Source organism: Neovison vison, chromosome 8, assembly GCF_020171115.1.
Source record: "Neovison vison isolate M4711 chromosome 8, ASM_NN_V1, whole genome shotgun sequence".
In the NCBI taxonomy this organism is placed as follows: Eukaryota; Metazoa; Chordata; class Mammalia; order Carnivora; family Mustelidae; genus Neogale; species Neogale vison.
In genome coordinates, this window is record NC_058098.1 from 70,653,507 (window position 1) to 70,672,880 (window position 19,374).

General features: G+C 35.4%; 1 protein-coding gene across 1 annotated transcript in view; it reads right to left on the minus strand.

Moving 5' to 3' along the window:
- TSGA10 (testis specific 10) overlaps positions 1–19,374 on the minus strand; it is a 152,272-nt gene that overhangs the window by 106,745 nt on the left and 26,153 nt on the right. Inside the window, exons 4-9 of the mRNA XM_044263887.1 lie at positions 11,441–11,506; positions 9,684–9,851; positions 9,139–9,294; positions 5,061–5,231; positions 4,894–4,971; positions 2,882–3,033 (exon numbers count right to left, since the gene is read on the minus strand). Of these exons, the coding sequence (XP_044119822.1) occupies positions 2,882–3,033; positions 4,894–4,971; positions 5,061–5,231; positions 9,139–9,294; positions 9,684–9,851; positions 11,441–11,506 (791 nt within the window). The remainder of the gene's footprint in view (positions 1–2,881; positions 3,034–4,893; positions 4,972–5,060; positions 5,232–9,138; positions 9,295–9,683; positions 9,852–11,440; positions 11,507–19,374) is intronic.

Below are 19,374 nucleotides of genomic sequence, written 5' to 3' on the forward strand. Positions count from 1 at the left end.
AGCCCTCAGGGAGATTCAAATTAAAACCACATTGAGATATCACCTTACACCAGTTAGAATGGCCAAAATCAACAAAACAGGAAACAACATGTGTTGGAGAGGATGTGGAGAAAGGGGAACCCTCTTACACTGTTGGTGGGAATGCAAGTTGGTGCAGCCTCTTTGGAGAACAGTGTGGAGATTCCTCAAGAAATTAAAAATAGAGCTTCCCTACGACCCTGCAATTGCACTCCTGGGTATTTACCCCAAAGATACAGATGTCGTGAAAAGAAGGGCCATCTGTACCCCAATGTTTATAGCAGCAATGGCCACAGTCGCCAGACTATGGAAAGAACCAAGATGCCCTTCAACGGATGAATGGATAAGGAAGATGTGGTCCATATACACTATGGAGTATTATGCCTCCATCAGAAAGGACGAATATCCAACTTTTGTAGCCACATGGACGGGACTGGAAGAGATTATGCTGAGTGAAATCAGTCAAGCAGAGAGAGTCAATTATCATATGGTTTCACTCATTTGTGGAGCATAACCAATAGCATGGAGGACAAGGGGCGTTAGAGAGGAGTAGGGAATTTGGGTAAATTGGAAGGGGAGGTGAACCATGAGAGACTATGGACTCTGAAAAACAGTCTGAGGGGTTTGAAGTGGTGGGGGGGTGGGAGGTTGGGGTACCAGGTGGTGGGTATTATAGAGGGCACAGCTTGCATGGAGCACTGGGTGTGGTGAAAAAATAATGAATACTGTTTTTCTGAAAATAAATAAATTGGGGAAAAAAAAATGTAAGCCAGAGTGGGAGAAAATATTTGTAAAATAAAAAATAAAAAAATTTAAAAAAAATAAAAATAAATTTATGTACATAAGCACATGTTCAGATGCTCAAAAACATCAGTTATTAGGGAAGGTGAATTAAAACCATAAAACATACCTATTAGAATGGTTAAGATTAAAAAAACAATGCATACCAAGTGTTGATGAGGCTACACAACACCTGTGACACTCATATACTACTGGTACAAATGTAAAATAAAATAGCACAACCACTTTGGAAAAATTTAATAGTTTCTTCAAAATTAAACATATATCCATCACATAACTCAGTCACTCTACTCTTAGGTATTCACCCAAGAAAAATAAAAGCTTATGTCCATACAAAGACTCATATAAGAATGTACATAAATGTTTTGTTATAGGCCCAAACTGGAAACAACCAAAATGTTCATATATTCACATATGGAATACTACTCAGGAACAAAAAGGAATAAACTATTGATTATACAACAAGGATAAATTTCAAAATAATTATGCTGAGGGAAAGCAGCCCACTAAAAATATATATATACTATATGATTACATTTATAAAACATTTTAGAAAACCCAAACAAATCTCTAGGACCGAAAGCAAATCAGTGGTTGTCTAGGGATTGGCAGGATAGTTGAAAGGTTACAGAGGGGCACGAGGAAACTTTTGGGAACAATGGGTAGGGCCACTATCTTGATTGTGCCGGTATACTTACCAAACTGAACACTTTAAATATGTGCAGTTTACTGTATGTATGCCAACTAGATTCTAATAATACTGTTAAAAGAAAACAAATTATGCAAAAATCTTCCAAAATATTATACACCTATCAGATAGAATTTTTTAGTAAACTACTAAAATGCTTTCCAGGAATTTCTAATGGCATGGACAATGCTTATCATATACAATTAAATGAAACTGGCCAAATATATAACCTAATAGAATGATATCAATTACATAGAAAGCTTACATAACACAGATGGAACTATTCCTGGTTAGAAAAAGATCTATATTAATAATAGCTTTCACTGAGTTATGGAATAATGGATGATTTACATTTTCTTTACACTTTTCTCTATTCTCCAAGGTTTTTGTTGTATTGTTGTTTTATTTTATTATTATTTTTATTTTACCTGAGCCTGTAATATCCTTTTAAACAGGAAGTTTTTAAAAAATTAATGAAGGGAGGGGCACCTGGGTGGCTCAGTGGGTTAAGCCGCTGCCTTCGGCGCAGGTCATGATCTCAGGGTTCTGTGATCGAGTCCCGCATTGGGCTCTCTGCTCAGCAGGGAGCCTGCTTCCTCCTCTCTCTCTGCCTGCCTCTATGCCTACTTGTGATCTCTCTCTGTCAAATAAATAAATAAAATCTTTCAAAAAAAATTAATGAAGGGAAAAAATTTGAGTCATTATCTGTCCTGACAAATCATTTCAACATACATACATACCACAGACCTCTGAATGATCAAAGAGGGGAATCTGGGAACTCTTATGTGAACCAAGTATTATCTGTAGACTTAATATTTCACACTCATATAAACTACTATTTTTCAAAGGTTCACAGATGCACTGTAATTCAATATTACTGAATTTGTAGAGCTCTATCTTTTGTATCAACAGACACTAAAACTGCTAACATGGTCTTCAAAAACTTATTCCCTTATATTTATTGCCTGTAGGTTGCTTTAATTGGAATTTCTTCTGCTACCATTCCAGTATGTAGGAAGGGCTAAGAACTTACTTTGCATTCAATTAAAAGAAGTTCCATTACATTTTCCTACATATTCAAACGCCAAAGTCAAATATGCTCTGTGCCCAGAAGGACGTTGTGAAAGGTACTTCAGTTAAACATTAGGCTTTCTGCAAATGTAAGATGATTACTAGAAGTCTGATTGCTAGTCAAGTATGCCATTACTAGTCTGTAAGTGATCTTTGGGATATCATTTAATGTATGCTGAGACTTCTACAACTTCTTCATAATATTCCTCTCAGAAATTAAAGTCAACAAATAACTTAATTATCATTATAAAATACTCTACAAAAAGCAGATCTAGTAGTTATAGTAAACTAAAAGTAATTTACCTCAAAGAATTATTCTCTGCCTTTTGCCTGCCAAGTTCACTTTCAGTATCCATTGCCTTTCTTGCTAGTGATTTCATTTCTTTTTCCACAGTGGTTATGGTTTCCTTCATCAAAGTCATATTTGACATTTGCTCCATACGTTCATCATCAAGCTATGCAAGTAGAATGACAAGGTTACTGCCACCACCAACAAAATCTTCCTAAAGAGACATCCTTTCTGTGCAAACTGTAGCATATGACAAGATTTACACCAGGAGATGATCAGATTAGACCTGAATGTTGTGGGAGGCTGTATGGGCAAGGTACTATGGAATATGAATAAGAACAAACCACTGCTATAAACATTGGGGTACAGATGGCCCTTCTTTTCACTACATCTGTATCCACCAAACTGTGGAAAGAACCAAGATGCCCTTCAACGGACGAATGGATAAGGAAGATGTGGTCCATATACACTATGGAGTATTATGCCTCCATCAGAAAGGACGAATACCCAACTTTTGTAGCAACATGGATGGGACTGGAAGAGATTATGCTGAGTTAAATAAGTCAAGCAGAGAGAGTCAATTATCATATGGTTTCACTTATTTGTGGAGCATAACAAATAGCATGGAGGACATGGGGAGATAGAGAGGAGAAGGGAGTTGGGGGAAATTGGAAGGGGAGGTGAACCATGAGAGACTATGGACTCTGAAAAACAATCTGAGGGTTTTGAAGGGGCAGGGGGTGGGAGGTCGGGTACTAGGTGGTGGGTATTATAGAGGGCACAGATTGCATGGAGCACTGGGTGTGGTGCAAAAATAATGAACACTGTTACGCTGAAAATAAATAAAAAATAAATTTAAAAAAAAAGAACAAACCACTGCACAATCTGTGCATAGAGCCTATCACAGTACATGTATCTACATTTTCAATCTGGTTCATTTTGACTGTAGTATACATATCTTATTTGCAAAAGGATTTATTTATTGTTCAACATTCATAAGTTATACATATAAAGTGGAATGATGAAAAAAAATATTTTTTCTCTCCTAAATAATGCTTTTTATTCTCATTATGACAACACAGATGAATGTATAAATATATTCAATTAAATTTGATAACAGAACTCAAACTGTTTATATAGTCATAACATCTCAAATTCATAGCATCTAGAATTCTTGATTAGTGAAAAGGTGATGCTTCACATTTAAATTCAGTTTAAATATAATCTTCTCATAACTTTTCATGTCATAATAATTTCTTCTACCTTAGCTATACTTTAGATAGAATAAGCCAGTTTCTCTGTATCTGGCAACGTTATGTTTAATGAAAGACAGAGATGAGAAATCTGCTAAAATCCCACAGATGTATTCCTAATGCATTTTTTTTTTTTTTTTTACTTTTTAAAAAAAAATTTTGGGGGCGCCTGGGTGGCTCAGTGGGTTGAGCCACTGCCTTCGGCTCAGGTCATGATCTCAGGGTCCTGGGATCGAGTCCCGCATTGGGCTCTCTGCTCAGCAGGGAGCCTGCTTCCTCCTCTCTCTCTCTCTGCCTGCCTCTCTGCCTACTTGTGACCTCTCTCTGTCAAATAAATAAAATCTTAAAAAAAAAAATTTTTTTTTCAATTTATTTATTTTCAGAAAAACATTATTCATTATTTTTTCACCACACCCAGTGCTCCATGCAAGCCGTGCCCTCTATAATACCCACCACCCGGTACCCCACCCTCCCACCCCCTGCCACTTCAAACTCCTCAGATTGTTTTTCAGAGTCCATAGTCTCTCTCTTTTTTTTTTAAAAGAACACATTTTTCAACCTAAAAGAAAAAAGACTTTACTTACATTTTTTTGGAAGGACATAAACAGTGAAAAAGTGATAATTTATACTACACATACTATCTTAAATGTTTTAGGATTATTAACACTATCTCAGAAAAATAAAAGAACTTCTCTGAACATAGAAAAAAACAAAGAAAAGGGGGAAGCTATTGACAGTTTATAGCTGAAAACACAAAAGTGATTTTTCTTTACATTATGAACTGTACACTCCAGCTCTTCTATCCTTTGTTCCAAATGAGCCTTCTCATTAAATGCTGTCTCTTGGGCAATCTGTTTAAAAAACAAAAACAAAACAAAATGTTTTCAGTGTTGCTACAAGGTGTTTCACAAATGGTCATACTGATAAAATTCATCCAAACCTTTAGCCTTTCCCTCAGGCTATCTCGTTCTGTGGTCATTCTTCGTAAATCAGTGAAGGCCACATCTCTTTCAGTCTCCACCCGCCGAAGGATGGCATGTGCTGTTGTTGATTTAGGAGACTTACAATTTTTCATCATTTCTCTTCGAAGTCGGGCAATTTCTTCCTGTGCCTATTATTTAAATACACAGACTTCTATTTAACAAGTTTTAGACCAGACATAAATACAGCAATCTTATATCCTGCTATAAATACAAACCATTTATAAAAATGCATGCAACAGGATAATGTTTTTTTAATGAGTTTATATAAAGGCAAATGATGTCCAAAAAAGCAAGTGATGAATAAAAATAAAAGTTTGGTTTATAATATCTTTGCCAAATTTTTTTAATTAATTTGGAGGAAGTCAATATAAGAGAGAATGTTTTACTAATGTTTCATGATATAAATTTGAATTCAGCAAAATTCCAGTAAAATACTATTTTAATAAATATTACAGTGTTCCTATCTTTCTCTAATAAATGTATATGCCATTTCCATGTCCTAGCTACTTCTCTCCTGACAGAAGGCTCATCAATCCTTACTGACAACCCAATATACTCTCTCATACTTGTTCAACTATCCTCAGGTCCTAAACCTATTCCACACCTACAGATGATTTCATATCCTACTGGGCTACTTAAAAAGTCCCTAATCTTTCTTAATTTTGATCACTACCTATTCACCTGGCCTCCAAGTCTCAGAGGAAGATATATTACTTCCTAATTTCCATAGAACTTTGACCAGAATCCTGGACCTCATCTCCTAAAATGCCTAAAATGCTTTCTAAGATACTCCTGACTCCATTAGAGTTGACCCTTGAAAAACATGGGTTTGAACTTAAACACATACTTCTTCAACAATACAGTACAGTATTGTAAAAGTATTTTCTCCTCCTCATGATTTTCTTACCAACATTTTCTCTTCTCTAGCTTATTTTATTGGAAGAATAAGTGTATAATACATACATAAGGAATGTGTTAATTGACTATGTTATCAGCAAGCTTCTGGTCAACAGTAGGTTAATTGCAATTAAATTTGGGGGAGTCAAAAGTTATACAAAGATTTTCAACCATGGGATGCCTAGGTGGCTCAGTTGGTTAAACTGCTGCCTTTGGCTCAGGTCATGATCCCAGTGTCCTGAGTTCAAGTACCACATAGGGCTCCTTGCTTGGCAGGGAGCCTGCTTCTCCCTCTGCCTCTGCCTGCCACTCTGCCTGCCTGTACACCCTCTCTCTCTCTCTCTGACAAATAAATACATAAAATATTAATTAAAATAAGATTTTCAACTGTGCAGGAGGGTTGGCACCCCTAGTCCCACCTTGTTCAAGACTCGGCTGTATAATTATTTCCTCTCACTTTGAATACCACCCTCTCCACTGGCTCTTTCTTCCCTCCCTCTACCATAACACACGGCTCCCATATCTTAAAAAACTGTCATTTAATCTTGCTGCCCCATTTACCATCCCATATCTCTTTTGCATTAGAATTTTTTTTTTTTGCCCTATGGTTTGTACCCATTTGCCTGTTCCTCAGCACCTACTATCCCACTCCAGTGTAAACTACTTGGCTCCTATACCTATCACTTTGCAGAATTTCAAATAATGACCTCACCAAATGGCATTTTCTCAGTTCCCATTTTTAATATTTGGCAACATTTGACATTATCTTCAACACCCTGTTTTAGACTCCTTCCTTCCTTGGGCTTAATATATTTCTACCTTAGTTTCCTATCTTCTTATTCTTTCAAATATTCCCATACTAATTGGAAAAAAAAATCCCAACATTTCATCTGTTTCTCTATAGCTTTCCCATTCAGAGACCTCATCTACTCTGAAGGTCACAAAGTCACCGCTAAGAAGATGAATTCCCCATCTACACATCAGTTCTTACCTCTCTCCCCACTGTAGTCCCACATTCTCTTCTGCCTAAATGCAATTACCACCTGATTGTATGACCATCATCTTATTCCATCAGTCTGAAATTAATACATCTTTTCCCTCAAATCACAAATGGCTTCGCTATTTCTTTTTCTACTACTAAAATTCTTCAGTCATTCAAAAAAGAACTTCAGTGAGGTCCGTTTATCCCTCCTTTTTGCTAAAACCAAATTTTGTCAAGGCTTCTCTTACAGTATCTATTGCATCTCTCCCTATACTTATTTCCACTGATAGCATGCTAGTTTAATTCTTAATGCCTCATGCATGGACTGCTTTCACAGCCTTCTAAAGAGTCCACAATTTCCCCTTCCTCCAATTCTCTTGAAAGAAAAATTGTTATAAAAAGATAACACAAAAAGATTATGAAACAGATAATATAAAATTGTTAACAGGTTTAAACTGTAAAAATGTGGCATTGGTCATTTCTTCTGTACTAAAAAAGCAAAACAAAACAAAACAAAACACAGATTGCCCATTGCTTATAAAGCAAAGTATAAACCCCTTATAAAGCCCATTAAACAGCCTCTACATGTACTTCAGAAGCTGGCAAACTACATGTAGTTCACAGGCCAAATCCAGCCTGCCTACTGTTTTTTAAGTCTGTAAATTGAGAATGTTTCTTACACGTTTTAAAAAATGATAAAAAAAAACCCAAACATATTTCATAATATGTATCATAAGTAAAAATAATGTGAAATTCAAATTTCCATGTCCAAAAGTAAAGTTATATTGTAACACAGCCAAACTCATTCATTTGGTAATTGTCTATAGCTACTTTCACACCAAGACAGAGCTGAACAGCTGTGAAACTATGTGGCCTGCAGAGCCCAAGATACTTATTTTCTGGCATTCACAGAAAAGGTTTGCAGATCCCTGCTCTAGGCTCTAGTTCAATTTACCTCTCAAGATTTACCTCCCCCTTACTCCAATGGCATATAGATTTTAGTCTAGTCTTAACCTGATCCATTTATCTACTGATTTTCCTGCCTTTATCATTTGCCTCTCACTATTCCTTTGGTCTGGGATGTTCCTTACCCCTTTCAGGATAATAGGAACTCCTTTCTTCCTTTAGGACTCAAATTCCATATCATCTAGCAAAGATTTCCTTAATCACAACAACTAAAAATACCCACTTCTTTTATTTGTTACAACATCTTCTAGACTACTTATACTTAAGTAATAAAAAATACATACAAGACTTTACTTTATACTATACTATACTTTATCTCCCCAAGTAGACTGTGAACATAGAAAACAGTGTTGGTATTTTTCATTTTTTTATATCTCTTAGAGTGGCAAGCTCAGAACCCTGCATGCAGTAGTGATAATTCTTTTTTTTTTTTTTAAGATTTTATTTATTTGATAGAGAGAGACACAGTGAGAGGGAACACAAGCAGGAGGAGTGGGAGAGGGAGAAGCAGGCCTCCTGCAGAGCAGGGAGCCAGATGCTGGGCTCCATCTCAGGATTCTGGGATCATGACCTGAACCAAAGGCAGATGCTTAACCAACTGAGCCACCCAAGCACCCCTGATAGTGATAATTCTTAATAAAATTTGATATTTTTAAAAGAAATTATTAGTGATTTATGAGGTTTAATATTTGTTGAATAAATAAGCTAAATGATTAATAAGGGCTATATATATATATATATATATATATATATATAACTAGGCTAAAAATGGGTATAAACTACAAACTGATTTTACTCTCCTAAATTAAGAAAATTATAGGCATTTCCTAAAGTGATTGATATCAAAGTAATATTAGCATTTTCTAACCCCAAATCTCAAGTTTACCTTGAACTCACCATTTCCAGTCATTTAACAATTTCTTCATTTCTCATGCCAAAAATCAGAATATTTCTATACATGTATATGATCTTTTTTGGATATAAGGAAAAACGTGTATATTTGTGTATGTACACATACACTTATTGTATTGGAAATACATTACATTTCATTAAGAATACCTTAAGAACAAAGCAATTCCCAAATGTTAGGTTAATTTGATTGGCAGATTTAAGCATTCTTATTCAACTTAAAAAATTACATATCTCAAAAATTGAATATTATTAGATATGTTATTTATAAATAAATTTACCTGTTCATAAAGAAGAAAGGTCTTGTCTCTCTCAGATGTAAGAACCTTGACATTACCCTGAATTTCTGCCAAATGACGCTCATATTTTTCCAGCATGCATTTTAGTTCTTCACGGTCTCTTGTTGTTTTCAAAAGCTCTACATCACAGTTTGTACCCTAAGATTATTATATAAGAAATCTGAAATTCTTCTTTGACACGTGGCTCTAAAAAAAAGCACTACACAATCTCTACTCAATCAAACATGACAATACAATAAAAGAAATGATAAAAAAAAAAAGTTTAAAAAAATCACTTCTCTTAAACAGCTTTGTCCCAAACTGGTCCACATTTATCTGATTACCTCCCAACTACTACCAATAGTGGGGATACAGAACCAAATTCAATGGTCCACTGTGCCATCAAAGAGATCTCTGTCTCCCCAATTCTTGGATATATCAATTCATGCCAAATCAAAATGAATTGTTTGCATATTAGGTAAATCAAAGAATAAAAGTCAGTGTTTGAGCAACAAACTCCAAAATATTTGTAAGTTTCCAAAACCTACCCGGGAAGATGGAGATGGGCGTCTTGGACTTTTAGATCTACTTCTCATCATCTTTCTCAAATTTTGAGCTTCACTCTTGTAGTAATCTCTGTCTGCTTCTAAAGTCTTGACAAAGGAATCAAGTCTGGAAGGAGATTTATTTTGTGCTTTTTCAGTCTCTAAAATTATCTTGCCAAGGAGGAAAAAATTAGGTTATTATTTCAAGCTACACTATAGCATCATTTTCTATATAAAAATGAATAAACAGGATCCTTAAAAATAATTAACTTGGTATTTCAGAAGATAATTCATCAGTACTCTTTAAAAAACAGCTGCCTTCTTTTTCTAGCATTTGTGAATGTACTATATTTTTATTTAACTGAAAGAACCCTTAAATTTATTCAATGTGGGAAGCTGCAATAAGGCTTGAGTCGAGGACCAAATCAGGCCCTGACTTGTGCCTCCTTTAAAGTCCGAATAACCTAACAAAAGGTTTAGGACGGGAAAAGTTGAGTAGCGCTGAGAAAGGGTCTGTGCTATGTGTTGTGCGCTCGCCTACGTGACTTCCCACATGCTTGCTAAACAAATGAGAACAATTCGGTTGGGGTCAAAAGTTCATTGCTGGTCCTTGCTGCCCTGGTACTGCTCATAAATTACTTTCAGGTTTGCCGTATCAATACAGAACAACTGTACTAGCATCAGCTGTTTGGCGTCACGAGGTCTGCTTATAGTTAAATGTGAAACTTATTATGGGAACTCATGGTTGTTTAACTGAACACAGGTGTATTGTTTCTCCTACACTATACATATGGCCTTAATGCTTTGAATAAACTTAGTACTGTTGGACATCATCCTCAGTGCTCCTCCTGCCCTCATCTCTTTGTCTCTTAATTTCTTTTCACCATCCTCTTACCCTCACGTTTCCTGGTCGATTTGTCGCACTGGTCATGACAATTCAATAATTTTAAGGAAAAATGGTAAAGAAATTTCGGGGACAGAAATGCACACAGATCTAGTTGTGTAAGTCCTAGAAATTGAATTAATTTCTATTATGAAATTAATAAGAAATTTCCTGATTAGGAAACTTGTATGCTAATATTGAAGCTTCTACTAACGGCATCTAAGTTTTGTTCAATAATTGTTCAATGAATGAATAAATTAAATGAATGCTGGATATTTTATACTTGTATACACTTTCAGGTACATTCCCATTTACCTTAATGTATTTAGAAGCAGTTTTTCTTTTATAATCTTTATTTTACCAATACTTTATTGAGAGAAAATTACAGATATGCTTTCAGAGAGGGTGTTCCAAATGATATTTTAAATGTTAACATTAAGCAGTCTAAAATGAGTTTTCATTTCACATTGTTAGAAAAAGAAAACTCACTACTCTGAATTAACTTACAACATCTGATTTAATATTTATTACTAAGAGGGATAAAAGTTAATGTGTAAACAAATGTATCTTATATTTTGATAATTAAATTACTCATGGTCATCATTTTAAATCAAGTAACAGCTACGGGTACTAATAAAACCAACCAAAGTTCTCTCCACCTCTGGGAAAGGAAGGCATAACAATGAAATGGAGCAGCAACAACAATGCTCTTACAGATGGGAAGTGCCCCTGTGCACCAAGCAGAGTGCTGATTTTAGAAAGCAGACATTTTTTAATGTTCACAAAATGCAGAAGAACTAAAACACATATATCATTTTTCACAGTCTAACAGAATAAAAATGACTCCTCAACTTAAATGTATAAAAAATGTACTTACAGATCTAAGCCTTTTTATTGTATCTTCCAATACTATTATATTATTTTGTTGGCAAATGAGTTCAATCTGAAAAATAAGCCAGAAAAAAAAAATATTTAAACATATTAAAAATATTTAAACATATTAAAAAGAGAACATCAAAAAAGGAAGCCACTTGAAAAAGGTACTGGCAAGGATGTGGACCAAAAGGAATCTTTATGTTGGTGGGAATGCAAACTGGTGCAGACATTGCAGAAACAGTATGGTGGTTTCCAAAAAATTAAAATTAGAATTACCTTATGATCTAATAATCACACTACTGGGTATTTACCCAAAAAATATAAAAACACTAATTCAAAGGGATACAAGAACCCGTCTGTTCACGGCAGTATTATTTACAATAGCCAAATTATGGAAACGGCTCAGTGTCCATAGATAAATGAATGGATAAAGATGTGGTTACATATACATACATAAATACACACACACACACACAAACACACACACACACACACGGAATATTATTCAGCCATAAAAAGAATGAAGGCTTGCAATTTGCAATGACACAGATGGGAGTTCTAGAGTATAATGCTAAGCAAAAAAAGTCAGAGAAAGACAAATAACCATATGATCTCACTCATATGTGGAATTTAAGAAACAAAATAAATAAGCTAAGTGGAAAAAAAGAGAGAGAGAAAAACCAAGAAATAGACTCTTAACCATAGAGAGCAAACTGTTACCAGAGTGGGGGGTGGATGAGGTAGGTGAAAGAGGGGACAGAGATTAAATAGTACACTTACCATGATGAAAAAATAAAATTAAAAACTAAAAAGGGAAGCTACTTAAAAATAAAATCATGTAGTGAATAATTTACAAAAGAAATGATAATCTAGCCTTTCTGTTCACCTACCTTTGGATGATAAAAGAACTTAGAATGAAATATAGCAGTTCCTTTCCATTAACCCAAGTTTGTTATGAAATAGTAATTGGTTATATTTTACCAAATTACTCCCTAAAAACTGCAACAAAATGTCAATACTAATTAAAATTCTGAAGATGATAATAGGGAAGAGATAAAAGAATGAGTAAAATAAAAGTATTCCCAAATCACCAAAGTCAGAGTGACTGCTTTCTCTTCTGAACTCTTTTAATAGTTTAGTTCAATTCAACCTATAAAATACGTTTTGTACCAGTTTTAGAACATTGAACATACCCAGTCTTACAGTATAGCTACCCATAGTCATGTATGACTAGATTGTATGTCTCTAGAAGACAGTGACTATGTTTTCATGCAAAGATTTATTTGATATAATCTATGCTATAAATGGCATATTAGTTTAATAAACTTATTTTTCAATTAATAAACCTTCCACTCATTATTCTAAACTGTTTCCTGCTATATTTTAAATTTAACTTTTTTGGAATTATTGCTCCTCATTTGTTATTTAGACCCAGATTCTTTTCTAAGATTTCTCTGAAAGTCATATCTTTTTTAATCCATGAAATACTAAGGGGCAATGGTATGAAACAAAACTTATGTATAGTTTGGATAAGCTTATACAGTTTTGAATAGGCAATTTTTAATGCTTTAACTTACACTATTATGTAGATGCCAAAAAAATGGATCTATATTAAATTATGTATAAAGATGCGCACATTAAATTAGGTATAAAAATTCACACTGCCAAAAATTTTATCTGACATATTGTTGTAAAAAGGAAATTTATACACACATATCATAGATACAGATGGAACATAACCAGTAATATGTACACTCAGCAAGATTACATCTAATTATAGTAAGATGTTATTTTCTTCATTATACTCCTCTATATGAAATTAAATTTTTATGATAAACATGTATTACTATTACAGACATAAAAAACATAATGCTGTGAATTCTGGAACACTGAAAAGAAATTTAAAAATGAATAAAAATTTAAAAAACCAAAAACGTAATGCTGATTCTAATCTGAAAAACAAAATTATAACTAGCCCAAATGAAAGATGTTAACCCAGTGTTTTCATTTATCTGACAAATGATTAATGAGGACCTACTATGCACCTGACATTGTGTTTCATGCTGGGAATAGCAGGGAATAAAATAGACAAAAACCTCTGCCTTCCATCTGCATCCCAATGTTTACAGCAGCAATGTCCACAATAGGAAAATTATGGAAAGAGCCCAGATGTTCATCAACAGATGAATGGATAAAGATGTGGTATATATAAACAACGGAATATTACTCAGCCATCAAAAACTGAAATCTTGCCATTTGCAAAACATGGATGGAACTAGAGGGTACTATGGTAAGTGAAATAAGTCAGTAAGAGAATGACAGTTGTCTTTTGATTTCACTCATGTGTGGAATTTATGAAACAAAACAGAGGAGCATAGAGGAAGTGAGGGAAAAATAAATTAAGATGTAATCAGAGAGGGAGACCAACCATAAGAGACTCTTAACCATACGAAACAAATTGAGGATTGCTGAAAGGGAGGAGTATCAGGGTGATAAGCATTAATGAGGGCATGTGATATAATGAGTACTGGGTTATATAATACTGTTGAGTCACTGAACTCTACCTCTGAAACTAATAATACACTCTATGTTATTAAGTGAATTTAAATTAAAAAAAAAAGAAAACCTCTGCCCTCATGGAAGTTATATTCTAGCTGAAAAGAGAAGAAAAAGATAACAGGTAAAATATATATCAGACACTGTCTTATTAAAAAAATACATAATGAGCATTCACATCTATTCTAAGCAACTGAGATAAAAAAAAAATAAACAAAGATCCCTGCCTTTGTGGACCTTACAGTCCATCTGGGCAGACAATGAAAAATAAACCTAACAAATAAATTATATAATACATTAGGGTAAAAAAAATGAACAGTTAAGGATATTGAGAGTGTTTATGAAGGAATAGGTTGGAATTTTAAATAGGGTTATCAATTAAGTCCTCTTTGAAAGGAGACCTGTGAACAAAGAGAAAGGGGGTCTTCCTGGTTCAGTTTTGGAAGTTTATAGTTCCAAGAGCTGGAGCAAACAATCTTAAAATTTATATGGAATCAGAAGAAACCCAGAATTGCTAAGGAAATGTTGAAAAAGAAAAACAAAACTTCGGGCATCACACTGCCTGATTTCAAGCTTTACTACAAAGCTGTGATCACCAAGACAGGATGGTACTGGCACAAAAACAGACACATAGACCAGTGGAACAGAGTAGAGAGCCCAGATATGGACCCTCAACTCTATAGTCAAATAATCTTCGACAAAGCAGGAAAAAATATCCAGTGGAAAAAAGACAGTCTCTTTAATAAATGGTGCTGGGAAAATTGGACAGCTATATGTAGAAGAATGAAACTCAACCATTCTCTTACACCTTACACAAGATAAACTTGAAATGGATATAAAAGACCTCAATGTGAGGCAGGAATCCATCAGAATCCTAGAGGAGAACATAGTAACCTCTTCAATATCAGCCACAGCAACTTATTTCAAGATATGTCTCCAAAGGCAAAAGAAACAAAAGCAAAAATGAATTTTGGGGACTTTGCCAAGATCAGAAGCTTCTGCACAGCAAAGGAAAGAGTCAGCAAAACAAAGAGGCAACCCACAGAATGGGAGAAGATATTCGCAAAAACAGTACAGACAAAAGGCTGATATCCAGGATCTATAAAGAACTCCTCAAACTCAACACACACAAAACAGATAATCATGTCAAAAAATGGGCAGAAGACATGAACAGACATTTCTCCAATGAAGACATACAAATGGCTACCAGACACATGAAAAAATGTTCATCATCACTAGCCATCAGGGAGATTCAAATCAAAACCACATTGAGATACCACCTTACACCAGTTAGAATGGCCAAAAATAACAAGACAGTAAATAATGTGTGTTGGAGAGGATGTGGAGAAAGGGGAATCCTCTTACACTGTTGGTGGGAATGCAAGTTGGTGCAGCCACTTCGGAAAACAGTGTGGAGATTCCTTAAGAAATTAAAAATAGAGCTTCCCTATGACCCTGCAATTGCGCTACTGGGTATTTACCCCAAAGATACAGATGTCGTGAAAAGAAGGGCCATCTGTACCCCAATGTTCAGAGCAGCAATGGCCACAATCACCAATCTGTGGAAAGAACCAAGATGCCCTTCAACAGTCGAATGGATAAGGAAGATGTGGTCCATATACACTATGGAGTAGTATGCCTCCATCAGAAAGGATGAATACCCAACTTTTGTATCAACACAGATGGGACTGGAAGAGATTATGCTAAGTGAAATAAGTCAAGCAGAGAGAGCCAATTATCATATGGTTTCACTTATTTGGGGAGTATAAGAAATAACATGGAGGACACGGGGAGATGGAGAAGAGAAGGCAGTTGGGGGAATTGGAAGGGGAGATGAGCCATGAGAGACTATGGACTCTGAAAGACAATCTGAGGGTTTTGAAGGGGCAGGGGGTGAGATGTTGGGTGAGCCTGGTGGTGGGTATTATGGAGGGGACATATTGCATGGAACACTGGGTGTAGTACATAAACAATGAATTCTGGTACACTGAAAAGCAATTTAAAAAAATAAAGATTAGGGACGCCTGGGTGGCTCAGTGGGTTAAGCCTCTGCCTTCAGCTCGGGTCATGATCCCAGGGTCCTGGGATCGAGTCCCACATCAGGCTCCTTGCTCGGCGGGGAACTTGCTTCACCCTCTGCCTCTGCCTGCCTCTCTGCCTGTGCTCGCTCTGTCTCTCTCTCTGACTAATAAATAAATAAAATCTTTTAAAAAAAATATTATATTTAAAAAAGAGAGAGAGAGAAAGAGGAGATCAACTATATAAAAATCTGAAAGAACATTCCAGGCAGAAGATAAAATAAAAGCAAATGCCCTAAGGTAAAAGAATGTCAGCTAAATTCCAAGGAATAGTAAGGAGCTAGTGTGGCTGGAGTAGAGTGTGCATAGGGAAAAGTAGTTGGAAAGTACTACAGAGTAAAATAAAGCAGGGAACAAAGAGGGGGAATCAGCATGAGGGGAGGAAGGACTTAAATAGCCTTTACACTTTATCTTTTAATGGTAAACTTTGAAATATTTTTGATTGATGAAACACATACCAATGTAACAATGACAAGAGCTATTGAAGATCCATTCCAAGAATAGCCCTTATGTTAATTAAAATATAAATTGTATGAAGAAACTAGTAATGGTAAAATTGCAATTCTGCTTATTTCAAAAACTTATGTTGAATCAGCTGAGAAACACTGTATTATTAAAATATGAATGATAAAAAAACTTCAAAATGAGAAGATAAAAGGAGGCATATAATTCTGGTGGTTTTAAAATACATTAACAAATTTTGATATTCCTTACTTCAAATGATGGAGCTTAATTCCCTTCCCCTTAAATGTGGCATATACTTAGTAATTCACTTCTAGTGAACAGGATATGATGGTTTGTAACTTTTGAGACAATCATAACAGGCATTGCAGATTCCTCCTTTCTGCCTCTCTTGGATGACTGGCTCAGGTTAAGTAAGCAGATATAAAACTATCAAACAACCTTAAGGGAGGTGCACCTGTCAAGGAACTGAAGCTTCCCGCCAAAAGCCAATAGTCATCTGAGTATGTTATCTAAAAGCAAACCCTCCAGTACCCATCAAGCCATGACTACAGACTGGCAACCATTTGATTACAATTTCCTGAGAAATGGTAAACCAAAACTACCCAGCTAACTAAGCTATACTTGAAACTATGAGAAACAAATGTTTTTCATCTGAGGCCACTAACATTTAGGAATAATTTGTTACACAGAAATAGAAAATAAAATAGTAAATATTCAATACATTTTAATGTAATAAATGATGGAAGAAGTCATTCTCTTGACCTTTAAAAATATGACTAAAAGTAAACTCTTGCAAATAAATACACTGAATATTATCTACCTCAATTCCAGACAAACTGACTTAACCTCAAACTCTACCTCTATAGAGCATAAGCCTAAAGCCCAAATATTCTTTCTCAACTCTCAAATCAGAAATTCTGTTTCAAGCTTCATCCCACAAATCAGACAAGGAATCTCTCCCCAGTAATTGGATACCTAAACTACATACCCAATGACATAAGAATGATGACAACATGCACTGGTGTTCATATCCCCAACACTGGTCATGTACTTTCTACTCCCCATTCTACCTGTAACATTCACTTACTGAGGTTGGTGATTTCATTTCAGTACATTCAAACAACCCATTTTATCCCCTCTTATTTACTATTCAATGTCTTTCCTGCATCAGCAATGCTATCTCTACTCAAGCTTTCCAATTCTCAGATATACCAAACATTCCACGTCATATGTGAATATCTATTTCCTGGAAATGCTCTTTTTGAAGCTAGGCAGAATTTCCATCTATGGGCTTAACATTTTCAGTTTTAGGTAGATCCTAGCTCTTTTATTTTAAATCTTTCCCATTCCTTAAATTCTCTTTTTGATAGCAGAGGATTCACCCTGACAGAGTACTCACTCTCTAGCACAGATTTTAAGAATCCTTTAAAATTGAAGACTTCAAAACTGGGTACTCTCTTCAGGGGAATTTGGCTTGCTAGGCATCCTAGACTGGGAAGCAATATAATTTTTAATTTGAGGAAGAAAACAAGAAAATAAAACATTAACCCAATATTCTTTAATTTGATAATCTTTATTATTTTTTAAAGATTTTATTTATTTATTTGTCAGAGAGAGAGAAAGAGGGCACAAGCAGGAGGAGTGGCATGCAGAGGGAGGAGTAGGCTCCCCTCCAAGGAAGAAGCCCAATGGGGACTCAATCACAGGGCCCTGGGATCAAAACCTGAGCTGAAGGCAGATGCTTAACCAACTGAGCCACCTAAGCATCTCGATAATTTTTATTATTAAGACTGAACTTAATTTGACACTAAATTGTTAATGAAGGATAACTATTCTTAAAAGAAACAGTATAAACAAAAAGAATTTACTGAAAAATGTTTAAAATATTCAAGCTACCTTTTAATGTCCTTCAAATACTTTAGTAGCAATCATCTGTCTTTGGCTCAGGTCATGAAGCCAGGGTTCTGGGATCGAGTCCCATATCCGGCTTCTTGCTCAGCAGGGAGCCTGCTTCTCCCTCTGCATGTTACTCCCCCTGCTTGTACTCTCACTCTCTCTCTCCCACTCTCTCTCTCTGGCAGATAAATAAATAAAATCTTTTTTAAAAAATTCAATAGGTTCTGCCTGGGTGGCTCAGTGGGTTAAAATCTCTGCCTGCAGCTCTAGTCATGATCCCAGAGTCCTGGGATGGAGTCCCGCATTGGGCTCTCTGCTCAGCAGGGAGCCTGCTTCCTCCTCTCTCTCTGCCTGCCTCTCTGCCTACTTGTGATCTGTCAGATAAATAAATAAAATCTTCGAGAGAAGAAAAAAAAATTCAATAGGTTCACTCTGGCTTTGAAATACATTGTATCTTGCTTATAAACTGTTAGGCAATAAAAATTATAATTGTGAGAAGTTATAATTTCCAACATTTTTTACATTAAAATATTTTCCCCCTTCCCATATGTTCATCTGTTTTATTTCCTAAATTCCCCATATAAGTGAAATCATAAGATATTTGTTTTTCTGACTTAATTTGCTTAATATAATACCCTCTAGTTCCATCCATGTTGTTGCAAATGTCAAGATTTCACCCTGTTTGATGGCTGAGCAATCTTCCATCATGTATATATATATGGCCCATACAGAACATTCCTATTGCCTGCCAGTTTTTATCATGACTACATATTACTTCGGAAATTTTTTGAGCAAAACTTTTTTTTTTTTAAAGATTTTATTTATTTATTTGAGAGAGAGAGACAGTGAGAGAGAGCATGAGCGAGGAGAAGGTCAGAGAGCGAAGCAGACTCCCCATGGAGCTGGGAGCCTGATGTGGGACTCGATCCCGGGACTCCAG